At 42.5% G+C, this 13,231-nt stretch overlaps 1 protein-coding gene across 1 annotated transcript; it reads left to right on the top strand.

The window, feature by feature from the left end:
* Positions 1 to 497: 497 nt before the first annotated feature.
* Positions 498 to 10,624, top strand: LOC116101631 (zinc finger protein 551-like). Its single transcript, XM_031385349.1, is given in 5 exon segments — positions 498 to 747; positions 750 to 784; positions 1,352 to 1,390; positions 4,478 to 4,601; positions 5,942 to 10,624. Coding segments are annotated over 5 exon segments (2,049 nt in total). The 5' UTR covers positions 498 to 686; the 3' UTR covers positions 7,732 to 10,624.
* Positions 10,625 to 13,231: the final 2,607 nt, after the last annotated feature.

The raw sequence follows: 13,231 nt of genomic DNA, 5'->3' as shown, positions 1-13,231 counted from the left end.
TATATATATATATATATATATGAAACACCATGAAGTCTCATCCATCATGGATGGGGATGACCTCTTGAGAACTGCATCATGGAGTCCCTGAGTGTATACATAAATATACAGATACAGATACACAGGCACACATATAGAGCCTAAACTACTATATGGAATATGCTCATTTGATTTTGTTTTTTTTGTAGCCTCTTGATGCACAATGAACTTCATGGTGTCTGAATAAGATACCATCACAGAGGTTATCAGCCATACAACAGATTCCAGAAGTACTGGAACAGCTTTATTTAAGTATCTTTCCCCGCCAGAAAGCTGTAGTTACACATTCACATCAGCAAGTTCACAGGGGTCAGGCTTGGGGGCAGGGTACCTGCCTGGGGAGCCATGGAAACTACATTTCCCGGGATGCAATACGCGAGAAGGTGGAGTTGAGCCAATGGAAATTCGGCATTTATTTGTATTAATTTTTTTTTTGTGTGTGTGTGTGTGTGTGTGTTTGTGTGCGCGCGCGCGCACGCGGTTCGTGTCTTGTCTGGAGCTGGACTTCCAGCGTGGTCTTCTTGGCGGTCGTTTAGGTGTTTCTGAGGTTTGTTTACCTAACTGGAAGCTCGGGGCGAGGTGGGCAGTTCGATTGGCAGAACGCAAAGGGTACAGAGGCTCTGCTGAGGCCCAACGACTCCGCCCACATGCCCCGAGCCAGGCCTAGGGAAGAAACCTCGGTGACCTGGTCCTTGCTTCTTCTGCAGAATCTAATAGTGTGACCACGCACAGGAACCTGGCCCAGGTAAGTGCTGCGTTCTGCGGCTCTCACCCGAGCGCTAGAGTCCCGAGAGAGGCCCTGTCATGACCCTGAAGTTCCTAGTTAGTGCTCCTGGAGGGAGAACATCTTATGCGTGCTGGGGTTTGTGAGTGTTGGGGGGGGGGGGGGGGGGGGGGGGGGTGATGACTCATGGAAGGGCGGCTAGGCAAGAAAGATACAGAGTCCTAGTATCCATGTGTTTGTAGAAGCAGTTGTGAGGTCGATTTGCACCTGAGGAATTTGAGTTAAATTCTTCGAACACCGGGAGCCAGTGAGAATTGTGAACAGAGATCCTATTCGGAAATAGGATTCTAAATTTTCCTGAAGTTACTCAGAGGAAGGATAAACAGGAGGAGACATGAGGGGCAGGAGAGAGTAGTGCCACAGGTGTGGCAGCTCTCAGGTGAGATTCAGAATTGTGGACCACTGCATAGAGAGATTTGTAGTCATCCCAGGCCTTCTAACCCCAAGCTGATGAGGGTCACTGTGCGACTGAAGCCTGTGAAGACTGCCAATGGCTGCTAGATTCTAACAGCCTCCTCCTGTTTTCAGGTTCCTCTGACTTCAGAACCAGTTATGGAGCTTGGCCTGGTAAGTGGATTCTGCCATTACCCTCATGCTACCCATCCTGTTTTTAGGTTAGTGGTGTCCTTGGTCTATTACCCTCATGCCCTCTAGTAGCCCTGGGCCTTACAGTCTTGAAGAGGTTAGGTACATAACCCAGAGATGTGTAGACTGCAGGTTGTATGAAATTGTTGGCAAGTGTGAGCAGAAGTGTAGAAGGTTGCTTCTCCCACAGTGTGTGCCAGTATGTGCCTATGCCTGAAGGGGAGACTGAATTACTCAGGAACAGCTATCAGTGAGGTGAAGGGGTCAGACCCAGAATATTTCTCTGAAAAGCAGAATGTGTACTTTATATGTGGAAATGACAATGGGAAATTTGGGTGTGGAGAAGGCTGGCAAGCCAACCTATTCTCCTTAGGCTCCTTGTTGTTGTCTGCTGCATGGGAAACCGATTGTGGAGTACTGGAAATGGTGTTGTGTTGACAGTAACTCTGTGGAGACATGAACAAACATCTAGGAGCCCCAGATAGGGAACTGAGGACAGATCAAAGTACAACTTGGTAAGCCGGTGAGTTTTTTGGGGGGTTACTTACAGGAATATGGATGAGTGGTCACTAGATAGCCATGTCAACAAAAGACCACCTCAGCATGGATTGATAACTCTAGGAAACTGGAACCCTGGAGCATACGCTACAACTTGCAGTAGTGTGACAGGTTTTAGTGCCTTTTCTAGGCATCACATCTTGTCTTAATCACTTCGGCTATCTCTGCTGTTTATATTGTGCTAAAAGGGGCCTAATGCATCACTATGTAGCCCAAGCTAGATTTGAACTTGTGACAGTCTCCCAAGTACTGAAATTATAGGCATACCTGGCTTCCACTGGTGATTGTTGTTAGGTGTCTTAGTTAGAGTTTTATCAAAGTGAAGAGACACCATGACCCTGGCAACTCTTAGAAAGGAAACATTTAATTGTGGTTAGCTTGTAGTTTCAGAGGTTAGTCTGTTATAGAAATATTTAACCTTAATCGAGGATTTTGCCCCGCCTTTGATCATTTGGTTCCTGGATAAAAGACATCCAATTTTTATTATTATACTAAGCCTTAATCAGCACCAGAGATGGGCACTCTCTATTATTAGAATCTATTTTTCCATCAATAACCCCAAGATATAATTTGCCATGTTCCATCTGGGCAGCTCTTAACTCCAATTTGCTAGCCCTCATGGCTATGTTTTCATGATTCACCTACCCCATGGTGGCTTCCTCTTCTCTTCACCTTCTTCTCTCTCTTTGTGCTCTTGCTCAGACCTCAAGCCTGAGAACCCCTAACCTGGCCTTTGTATCTTCTGCCCAGCTATTGTCTGTCAGTATCTGTATTTAATCAAAGATCCAAGTCATGCTGTATACGTGTGTGGATTCTCTATGGGCAACCAGGCCTTGGGTATCAGTATTTAGCATTACAATACATAGCAAATGACCAGACCTCAATATTAGCTCATTATTGTCCTGACGGTAAGCATGGCAGTGTGCATTCAGACATGGTGCTGGAGGAGCTAAGAGGTCTATATCTTGGTCTACAGGCTGCAAAAGGAGACTGGGTCACTGGACATACCTTGAACATCGGTGACCTCAAATCCCACCCCATGGTGATATGCTTTCTCTAACAAGGCTACACCAACTTCAACAAAGCCACACCTCCTAACAGTGCCACTCCCTCTGGGCCAAGTATTTAAACACATGAGTCTATGGGGGTCAAACCTATTCAAAACACCACAGTGGGTAAGGTTGAACCAAAGAATAGCATCAGGTAGGATACCATCATAACAGAGTTGGGGCTGCTTTGTAGTGGGGTCTGTGAGAGGTTGGGAAATTCCTCAAGGACTTTCTGGGTCCTATGTGTTAACTAACCAATGGGTAGGCCCCAAGGGGCTGCTTTCAGTGTATAGCTATGGCTGTATGTTAGCAAGTATAGAGAGGTGTGTGGAACAAAAAGGTCTATGTTTTTGAGGTGGAAGCGCAAACTGATGATCTCAAGGTCTTGACATAGTAATGAAAGTTGTTTGGTTGTATATGGGATGAAGGATGGGCAGGACTACTGGGCAGTTCTATGGTAGTAAAGCATGCAGTTCTATGTGCTAGGGCCAGAATTAGATGTTGCCTATCATCCTTCTATGTATTGGTACTGTGCATGAGTAGTCAGTGAGATTGAGAGCCTGGAGTAAGTAATACTGAGGCCTGTATTTCCTCACGGGCGGATAGGATTAGATGGGAGATGTGCATTACATTGGAATCTTCAGAAGGAAGTGAATCATAAACTTCTTTTTTTTTTCTTATCATTCAGGGCCATGTAATCCTGCGGGTATAGCTATGGGAATCATAAAAGAAAAGTATGATTCAGAGAGCTATGTCTGGGACCGGGGAGATGGCTCAGTGGGCAAAATGGTTGCTTTTCATGGATGAGGACCCGAGTTCAGATTTCCAGCCCCTATATAAAAGCATGGGCCCTGTGGACCATGTCTAAAACCTCAGCACTGGGATTGAGGGTGGGGAGCAGAAACAGGAAGATCCCTGGAGTTCACTGGCTAGCCAGTCTGGTTAAACTGGTAAGTTACAGTTTTATTGAGAAGGCATATCTCACCAAATAAGGCAACAAACATTTGAACGTGACACCCAACACTGAACTCTTCGATGCACAAATGGGCAGGGGTGGGGTGACTAAGGAGTCATAGGATAAAGAGGTAAGCCCATGTTCCTTGGGTCTGAAAGATCTTAGGGTCTAAAGACAAAACAAAATTTGTTAGCCTGTCTTCTCTCTAACCATTTTTCTCCCTAACCAGTATCTGTGACAGCCACAGCATTGATAAGAAGGGGTAGTAGCCTTCATCCTAGACCTTGAGGTTACATTTTATCTTTCCGTTTATCTCCCTGTGTTTCCATGGAAGGGTACAATTTCAGTGAGCAGAGAGTGGGCATCAATGGACAAGTGTCTCCTCTGACATTAGGTGGAAAGTATAGAGAGCAAGAGATGTATATTAGGGAAACTAAATTGGAGTGCTCTGAGTTGGAGTCCTGAAAGAGAAGCTGATTATAAGCTGAATTGTTTCCATTGTGATAGGATGTGTCCTTTGAGGATGTGACCATTCACTTCTCCCAGGAAGAGTGGGTGCTCCTTGATAAGGCCCAGAGGCTCCTGTACTGCAGTGTGATGCTGGAAAACTTGGCACTTGTGGCATCTCTGGGTAAGGTCCTTGCATGACTCCCAGTGTCCAGAGTGGCGTCTACCTTTACTTTTCCCCGAGAGTGATGGCTATCTAAGGAGTCATAACAAGCCCCAGATTTTCTCTATAGTGTCTTATGCCTTGGTTTCTGCCTAGTTCCTGTAGTTGTCTTTTCTTTCTTCTCGTTTTTTCCCCCGTTTTGGAGACAGTATCTCTCTAGATAGCCCCAGATGTATTGGAACTCACTATGTAGACCAGCCTGGCCTTGAACTCACAGAGATCTGCCCTCCTCTGCCTCCCAAATGCTAGAGTTAAAGGTATGCACCAGGCTTAGTTGTCATTTCTTTATGGCTGCCTTTGTGAGGAATTGTCTGTGTTGTCATGCTTATTTTAAAATGAATCATGAGCTATTTTTGAAGGCATCTTAAGTGTTTTGTTATGTTTCTTTCCTATATACTATTTTATATTAAGTTGCTATGTGTTACTGTGGGCCACTCACATGCGTGTTCTCTCTCTCTCTCTCTCTCTCTCTCTCTCTCTTTCTCTCTTTTTCTTTCTCTCTCTCTCTCTCTCTCTCTTTCTCAATATTTGTGTTTCTCATGTCCCATGTGGTTGGGGATGCAGGAAAAGTCTTGAGTTCCTCATAGAGTTGATAAGTTAAAATTGTCTTAAGGGAGAGCGGACCTAGTGGTAGGCACCTAGGGAAGGGCGTGTTCACATCGTATCAAGAGAAAGCAGAGTGCCCACAGTGTTTTAGTAAAGGATCACCCATATCTCATTTTTACCTTTACTCCATGTTTACAACTTCGGCATCTTGTGATTGCACCTGCAACTTTTGGTTCTTGGCTACCTTGATGCTCTGTTGCATTCTTTAGTTTTGACACAAGGTATTGTGAGGCACTTACATAGCTTTAATTAATCCTTGATCACTAGCCTCATTTGGGGACTTTTGCTCAGTGTAGACACATCCTGGTGAAGGCTGTTGGCTGAAGAATTGTTTGGAGGCCCTGCTTGTCTTTTCCTGAACCTTATTCCTGTGTGTTTTGTGTGGTGTGATAAACCCATTCTGTATTTGAAAGCAGCTCCCTCAGTATGTCTGCAGCTCTTTTGTTCTTAGAACATTCCCGTGCTTTCATTGCCTCTTTTTCATTATTTTTTTCTGTAATAATCCTTCATCTATGGAGCATGAACTAACCTCAGATTTATAAGCCCTTTTGCCTCAGATTCCCAAGTGTTTAGAGTAAGGTGTAATCTAAGTCCAACTGTGTTGTTGCTTTTTGTGTCTAGCTTATGTTTGTGATATGCTTTTCCCTCTCCAGCGTTATTTCATTAGCATCTCAACATGTATTTTCTGATTTCAGGTTCCTGTACTGGAATGGGGGGTGAAGATGTAACTTGTGAGCATAATGTGCCTGCAGAAGGGGTGGTGTGTAGCACAAGCCCGTCTCCCCAGGAGACTCATCTCCTTGAGATATCTGTGCCAGCTTTGGAAGACGTTTTGCACCAGACTGAGTTCCTGAGCACACACCCTGTGCAGACACTGGGCTTGAGCAGAACAGGTTCCAATTTGAATGAAGACAATAACCAGCATTGGAAGAGTTACAATGGAGAAAAGTCCTTCGAAGGGGATCCTCACAGGGCTTCAGCTATGTCAAGCTGCAGAGTCCATGTGTTGACCAAGCCGTTCATCTGTGGAAAGGATGGGGAGGAGGCCATCTCCTCCACAGGCTGTCTTCAGCAGCAGGGTGCTTGTCGTAGTGAATGGCCTTACAGTAGAGGCAAGTGTGGGGAAACACTTTTGAACGGAGAGAAACATTGTAAGGACAGTGAATGCCAAAAAGCTTCAAGCTGCAAACACACACTTGTTCAATGTCCAAGTGCCTCCTCTGAGAAAAGGCCACCTGAGTGTAGTAAGTATGAGAAAGCCTTCTCATGCAATTACAGACATGCTCAGCACCAGGACAGTTACTTGGGACAAAGGACATATGAGCACAGTCAGCATGAGAAGTCCTTCAGCAAAAAGTGCCACCTCAATACACAAGACAGACTTCGTCCTCAAGAAAGGCCCTATAAATGTACTGAATGTGGAAAAGCCTTTATCTATAAATCTGAACTCGTTTACCATCAGAGACATCACAGTGGCGGAGTACATTATGAGTGTGTGGAATGTAGAAAATCCTTCACATACAAATCCAACCTCACTGAACACCAGAGAATCCACACTGGGGAAAGGCCTTATCAATGTGAACAATGTGGAAAGTCCTTCAGACAAAACTCTAGCCTCTTTAGACACCACAGAATTCATACTGGAGAAAGGCCATATGAGTGCTATGAATGTGGGAAATCCTTCAGACAGATCTTTAATCTCATCAGACACAGGCGAGTCCACACTGGAGAAATGCCTCACCAGTGTGGTGATTGTGGGAAAGCCTTTAGCTGCAAAGCTGAACTCACACAGCACGAGCGAATTCACAGTGGGGAAAAGCCTTATGAGTGTAGTGAGTGTGGAAAATACTTCAGGCAGTTCTCCAACCTCATTCGACACCGGAGAGTGCACACTGGTGACAGGCCTTATAAGTGCAGTGAATGTGAGAAATCCTTCAGTCGCAAATTCATCCTCATCCAGCACCAAAGAGTTCACACTGGAGAAAGGCCTTACAAATGTGGGGAATGTGGCACATCCTTCACCCGAAAGTCTGACCTCATCCAGCACCAAAGAATTCACACTGGCACAAGACCTTATGTGTGTGAAGAGTGTGGGAAGTCATTCAGGCAATGCTCTAGCCTCATCCAGCACCGGAGAGTTCATACTGGAGAGAAGCCTTACGAGTGTATCGAATGTGGGAAAGCCTTTAGTCAGAGTGCTAGCCTCATTCAACACCAGAGACTGCACACTGGAGAGAGACCTTATGAGTGTAGTGAATGTGGGAAGTCCTTTAGCCAGAGTGCTAGTCTGATTCAACACCAGAGAAGCCACAGTGGAGAAAAGCCTTATGAATGTAGTGAATGCGGCAAACCCTTTACCCACAAGTCTGACCTGATTCAGCACCAAAGGGTTCACACTGGAGAAAGACCTTATGAGTGTCATGACTGTGAGAAATCCTTTAGCCGTAGATCGAATCTTGTCAGACACCAGCGAGTTCACACCTAAGAAGGGCCTTTATCATGTAAGAAATGTGCTGCTTAGGGTGTTCTTTCTCACAGCTAGGTGAGAAGTACATAGGCAGAAAGTGCATACAGATTTATGCCTGCCCCTGATTGGACAAAGGTGGGCAGTGTGCAACCTTGTGGGTTTTTCCTTTATAAGCAGCTGACTAACATAATTTGTGGCCATTCTCTGGGAATCCCAGGTATGGACATGGCCAGTGTCCATCATCCTAGCCAGTAAATAATAAAACTTTATTCAAATTTGGCTAAAAAAAAAACCCCAAAAACCAAAAAACCAAAACCATGCTGTTTAATAAGTTTAGAAACACTGGAGGAGACTCCCAGCCTTCTCTGAGTTCAGAGATTATTCCTCTGGGCTTCAGAAGTGGAGGTTATTTCAGATATGTGGGGAATTCTGAGGAGACTCATTCCAGTTTTTAGAACGCCTACGGCCATGTCCTGATTTATGTCATTCACAGCATCTGTGGTAGAAACCCTGTCACTCTTACCACCTGGCGCATTATGAGTCTGCTTATCCCTGCTAAGTGCCTGGAGATACACACCTCTCTACTCCGCTCCAGCCTTAGCCTTGGAGACCCCTCCTTTTCTTAGGGTAGCGATCTTCTTTAGCAAGTGTGGTCCAAGTTGTGCTTTCAACTTTGCTGGGAAAGATAAGCTTATTCAGGACAGGTTTTGTTCTCACACTGTGCTCCTGGTGAATATTTCCAGGGTGGAACTCACTAACTTGTGAAATGCTTGCCACACATTACTTTGACCTAACATTTGAAAAGGAAGTTTGTTTATGCTCCTTTGATCTTGAAGGTTCTGTTTATTTTGTGGCATGACTAAGCAGGTGACCTGTGATGTCAGCATGAAGGGCTGGACCAATTCCATAGATATCCCCACTTTTTGTTTTAGAAGGTATGGTATTGCTGCAGGAAGCAGCTGCGTGGAGTATTGGCCTAATTTTCATGGCTGCCCCTACCCTCACAGGAAAGACTGTTGTGTTTTGTGTTCCTGACTTACTGAAGGTACTGTGACTTTTGGGAGGTAAGAAGTCTTCATGAAGAGGAGTGTAATGACAACCCTAGGTATTCCTATGCCACCTGAACAATTCTATTCACTTTTCCACTGGGATGTCACATAATTCCTAGCATTTTTGGAGGTAATCTCTTCTGCAGGCTTTACACTGGAGGCACTTGCTATGTGTTAAGTCATGCAGAGGGTAGTGATTGGGGCAGGAACTGAGTTAATGGAAATGAAAATAATTCTGCATTTTTTTTATTGTGCATATATGTGGCTTGGTACACACGGATTGTGATACATGTGTAGAAGTCAGAAGACAGCTTTTGAAGGTGATTCTATTCTACCATGTGGGCTGCAGAGACTGAAATTCAGGTAATCAGGCTTTTGGCAAATGCTTTTACATGCTGAGCCATCTCTCTGACCTGGAACATGCTTCTGTTAAAACTTCACCCATAGATGTTCCAGTGATTTTGTGGGAGTTGACAAATTCTCAAGATCTTTATAGCTATTTCCTATGGCTGTGAGTTTCTGTCAGAGAAAATAGTGAGATGATTTTGTGGATTCCTCTAGTCCCCTGGCTCTGCCATGGGCCAGAGTTGTACAGTTGGAAAAACAAGGGGAGGGAGATGATTCTGTGGGGTAGGGTGTACTTCTGACTTCTGATTTGAGGGGCAGTAACTTGTATTACTTACCAAGATTGGCTGTTAGTAGAGCAAGGCTATGACTCTCAGATTCTGAGAAGAAAGGTGATGGAATCCATATCAGGTTGTGAAAATTTTTGAGAACAGCAGGGCATCTAGGTATACTGTTTTAGGCTACTTTTATGGCATTATTTATGTATCATCTGGATGATTGATACTTAAAGGGCATAACATGGCACTGTGGCATATGCTTGGAGTTCCAATTTCTCGAAAGGCTAAGGAATGAGGAGTCCATGAGCCTAGGAGTTTGTGGCTCAGTGGAGGCAACATAGCATGACTCTATCTCTAAAACAAAACCTCAGTTTGATAACATCTTGGAAGCATTACAGCTGTGAAAACGAATTTACCTGTCATCTGTGTATTTACAACATGCCCCTTTATTTACATTTCCTCCCTCTCCTGGAAACCAGTGATTTTGTTTTTAATTTAATCTTTATTTTTTAGGTGTACAGGTGTTTTCTCTGCATGCATGTATGTTTGCCTAGTGCCTGGGGAGGCCAGAAGAGGGAGTAGGATATCCTGGGACTGGAGTTACAGATAGTTGTGGGCAACCATGTAAGTACTGGGAACCCAGGTTTCCTGGAAGGACATCTAGTGGTCTTAACTGCTGAGCCATCTCTTCAGACCCTGCTTTTCTTAAACAACAGATTAGTTTACATCATTTAGAATTTTAAATTATTGCCATCAAAGCATGTATGCTTTTATGTATGTATGTATGTTGTATAATTACTTCAAGATTCAATAATGATGTGCATATGAAAAGTTGTTACTGTTACTGAATAGTGTTTTGTATGGATCAACTACTGTTTGTTTATCCATTAATTTATTTAGAAAATTTTATATTGAGTTTTCATGTGACAAATAAAGCTGCTCTGGATATGTCAGTCTTTATATAGCTATGCATTTTAAGCACTTTGTGTTAATAATCTAAATTGTAATGCAGGAGTTATAGATGAGTATTTTAAGAACAGTTTAGGAAATGCCAGCTGGGATGTGTTTGCTCCCTCTTGCATTCCCACCAGCAGAATGTGGAAGTGGCTGTTTCTCTCCATCTTGGCGTGTACATCATTTAAGATTTTACCCCACTTGGTGAGTCTGCTGTGACATTTCACTATGTATTTCATTGTATTTCCTTAAGTATTCTGAAATAAAACATTTTTCTTTTTCATATGCTTAATTGCCACTTATATATCTGCAATAAAATGACTATTCATGTATTTTTTTATTTTCTCTCAGTGAAATTATTGTTATTATTATTAATTATTTTGAGACTGTGTCTCTCTATGTAGTCCTGGCTATTTTGGAACATGCTATGTAGACTGGGCTGGCCTAGAACTCTCAGAGATCCTCTTGCCTCTGCCTCACTGCTTTACAAGTGCTGGAATTACAGGCTCATGACACCATGCCAAGCCCAAATTTATTTTAACAGATAGGGCAGAGTGTAACAACAAAAATACCCAGGATTTTGCTCATGGTTTAGTGTAATGAATAATAGTGTTGTGTCATGTAGAACTATTGTTTTTGAATACTGGAAGAAAAAAAATTCCTTAAGGTTTTTGTCATATGTACAATGAAATGCCTATGCTGACCATAGATAAGTAAGTTTAACATACATTTTAAACAGGCAACCCATCAGTTTCTTAAGTTAAGATTTTCAGTCCTATACTAAGCCCAGGTTTGTGGCCTTTTCCAGTTTCCTTCTGTCAGTGCTGTTGAGATCAGTTTTCACCTGCTGAGATGTCACTGTATATGGAGTCTGGGAGAGCATGTAGTAACAACACTTTATGAATTCCATTTCTAATATATTGATTGAATTGCTAAAAATGGCCCCAAGAATACAGGTATTAATCAAACATAGTGATTAGGAGTGGTAAATATTAAATATTTGTTTTTAAAGCAGTTATGATATAATTTATTAGTGTACCTTTAAAACATTTTTTGATGTCTTTACATGTCTATCCCCCCCAAAGCAAGTGTCTTTTCTGCTCTTTTAATATACTTTCTTCAGTGCATTCAATTACTCAGAAAATGACTAATTCTTTAATAATAATTAAAATGTGGATAATTCCTTACTTATATACAATGCACTATGTACACATCCTCCTAACTGTCATTACCTCCTCTTATTCTTCCCCCTCTTGCTGATCTCCTTCTTCCCAGCTAGTCCTCCTCCTGGTTTGGAGTGTGTACATGCCATGCATGCAAGTGTGTGTGTGTGTGTGTGTGTGTGTGTGCGTGCATGTCCATGCCCGTGCGCCTGTATGCATGCATTCAGAGGCTATAGCAGGAAGCTGAATGTCCTCTAGCATTCTCTTTAGTCTTTGAGACAAGATCTCTCATAGCATATAATGTCTTTTGATTGTATTTGCTTACCACTCCCTCTAATTCTTCCTAGATCTACCCTCTACCTTTCTACCCTTTCCTGATTTTCATTTCCCCACTTCTCTGTCACTCTCTGTCTTTACCTCTGTCTGTCTCCTTAACTCCCGATCCCATGTCCTATTAGTGTTTCCCATATGTGCGTGGGTGTGGGGCCACCCACAGGAGTATGAGAAACTTCTCATGGTCCGCATTAAATCCAATGGCCTTTTCTATTATCTATTAACTTATCTATTAACTGTCAATAGCTCCTCAGCTAGAAGCTTATGAACCATTCTGCTCTTCCTTTTGGAAGGTCTGCTGGCTTGATCCCCTGCATACAGGTCTTGGGCAGACAACACTAGCTTCTGTATGTTCAAGAGTGGAACAATCCTGTTATGTATAGAAGACACTGAAAACTTATGAGCTCATAGGGCTGGCAAGATGGCTTAGCAGATAAGAGTGCTGGCTGCTTTTGCAGAACACTGGGGTTTGGTTCCCAACACTGATGTCAGGCAGCTGTTCAACTGCAGTTCTGGTGGGCTTTGATTCCCTCTCTTGACTTTTGAGGGAATCTAGACACAGGTATTCCCTCCCCACAAACACATTTATGAACATAAAAATAAAATCAGTCATAAGTATGAAGCTAAAATGCTGTTATCTGAACCACATACAATATTTAATCAACACGACATCATAAAAAAATGGACAAGTATCTGATAAACCATTTATGAAAATAAGTATTTTAGAGACAAAAATAAATTAACATAGGTTTCAGAAAAAATGCAATTTATGACTGAAAAACATAAAAATGTTTATGAGCAGAGTTGGAAATATTTCCAAATTTGGAAAGTGAAGAATTTACAAGAATATGGGAGGAGGAAACCCTTAGCCATTGCTGTTGGAAATGTAGATGCTGTTACCTTTTGGAAACTGGCTTGTGATTATTTTGAGAAAGAAAAGTCATTACCTGGAAATTCTGCCATGAAGTCTATACATTCAAAATGCAAGTATGTATGCACCAGCATTCATTTAGAAGAAGGTTCAGACCAGGGTCTTCATAATAGTTAAAAGAAAGTCAAGCACACCAAGTGCTCATATAAATTGCTACTTCTCTGACTTAAGTGATATGATTTATTTTAGATTCAAATTTTAATCATAAGTTCAAGATTTGAGATGGACAAGTATGATTTCTTCATCCCACCAATATGAACTTCCTCCAACATGTGAAATTATGAGTTTTGAATTTTTATTTTATATTAATATTTATTAGCACATTTATAATAGATTTCATATTTCATACACATATATATGCATCTTGATCATAGTATCCCTCTACTACCTTTTCTCCTCTCATCTTTCCCCACTCCTACTCATCCCTGCCCTCTTGTTCAAATTGAACTTTTCTTTTTTTTTTTT

This window comes from Mastomys coucha, unplaced genomic scaffold (assembly GCF_008632895.1).
Source record: "Mastomys coucha isolate ucsf_1 unplaced genomic scaffold, UCSF_Mcou_1 pScaffold21, whole genome shotgun sequence".
Taxonomy (NCBI): domain Eukaryota; kingdom Metazoa; phylum Chordata; class Mammalia; order Rodentia; family Muridae; genus Mastomys; species Mastomys coucha.
This window is presented reverse-complemented; position numbering and strand designations above follow the sequence as displayed.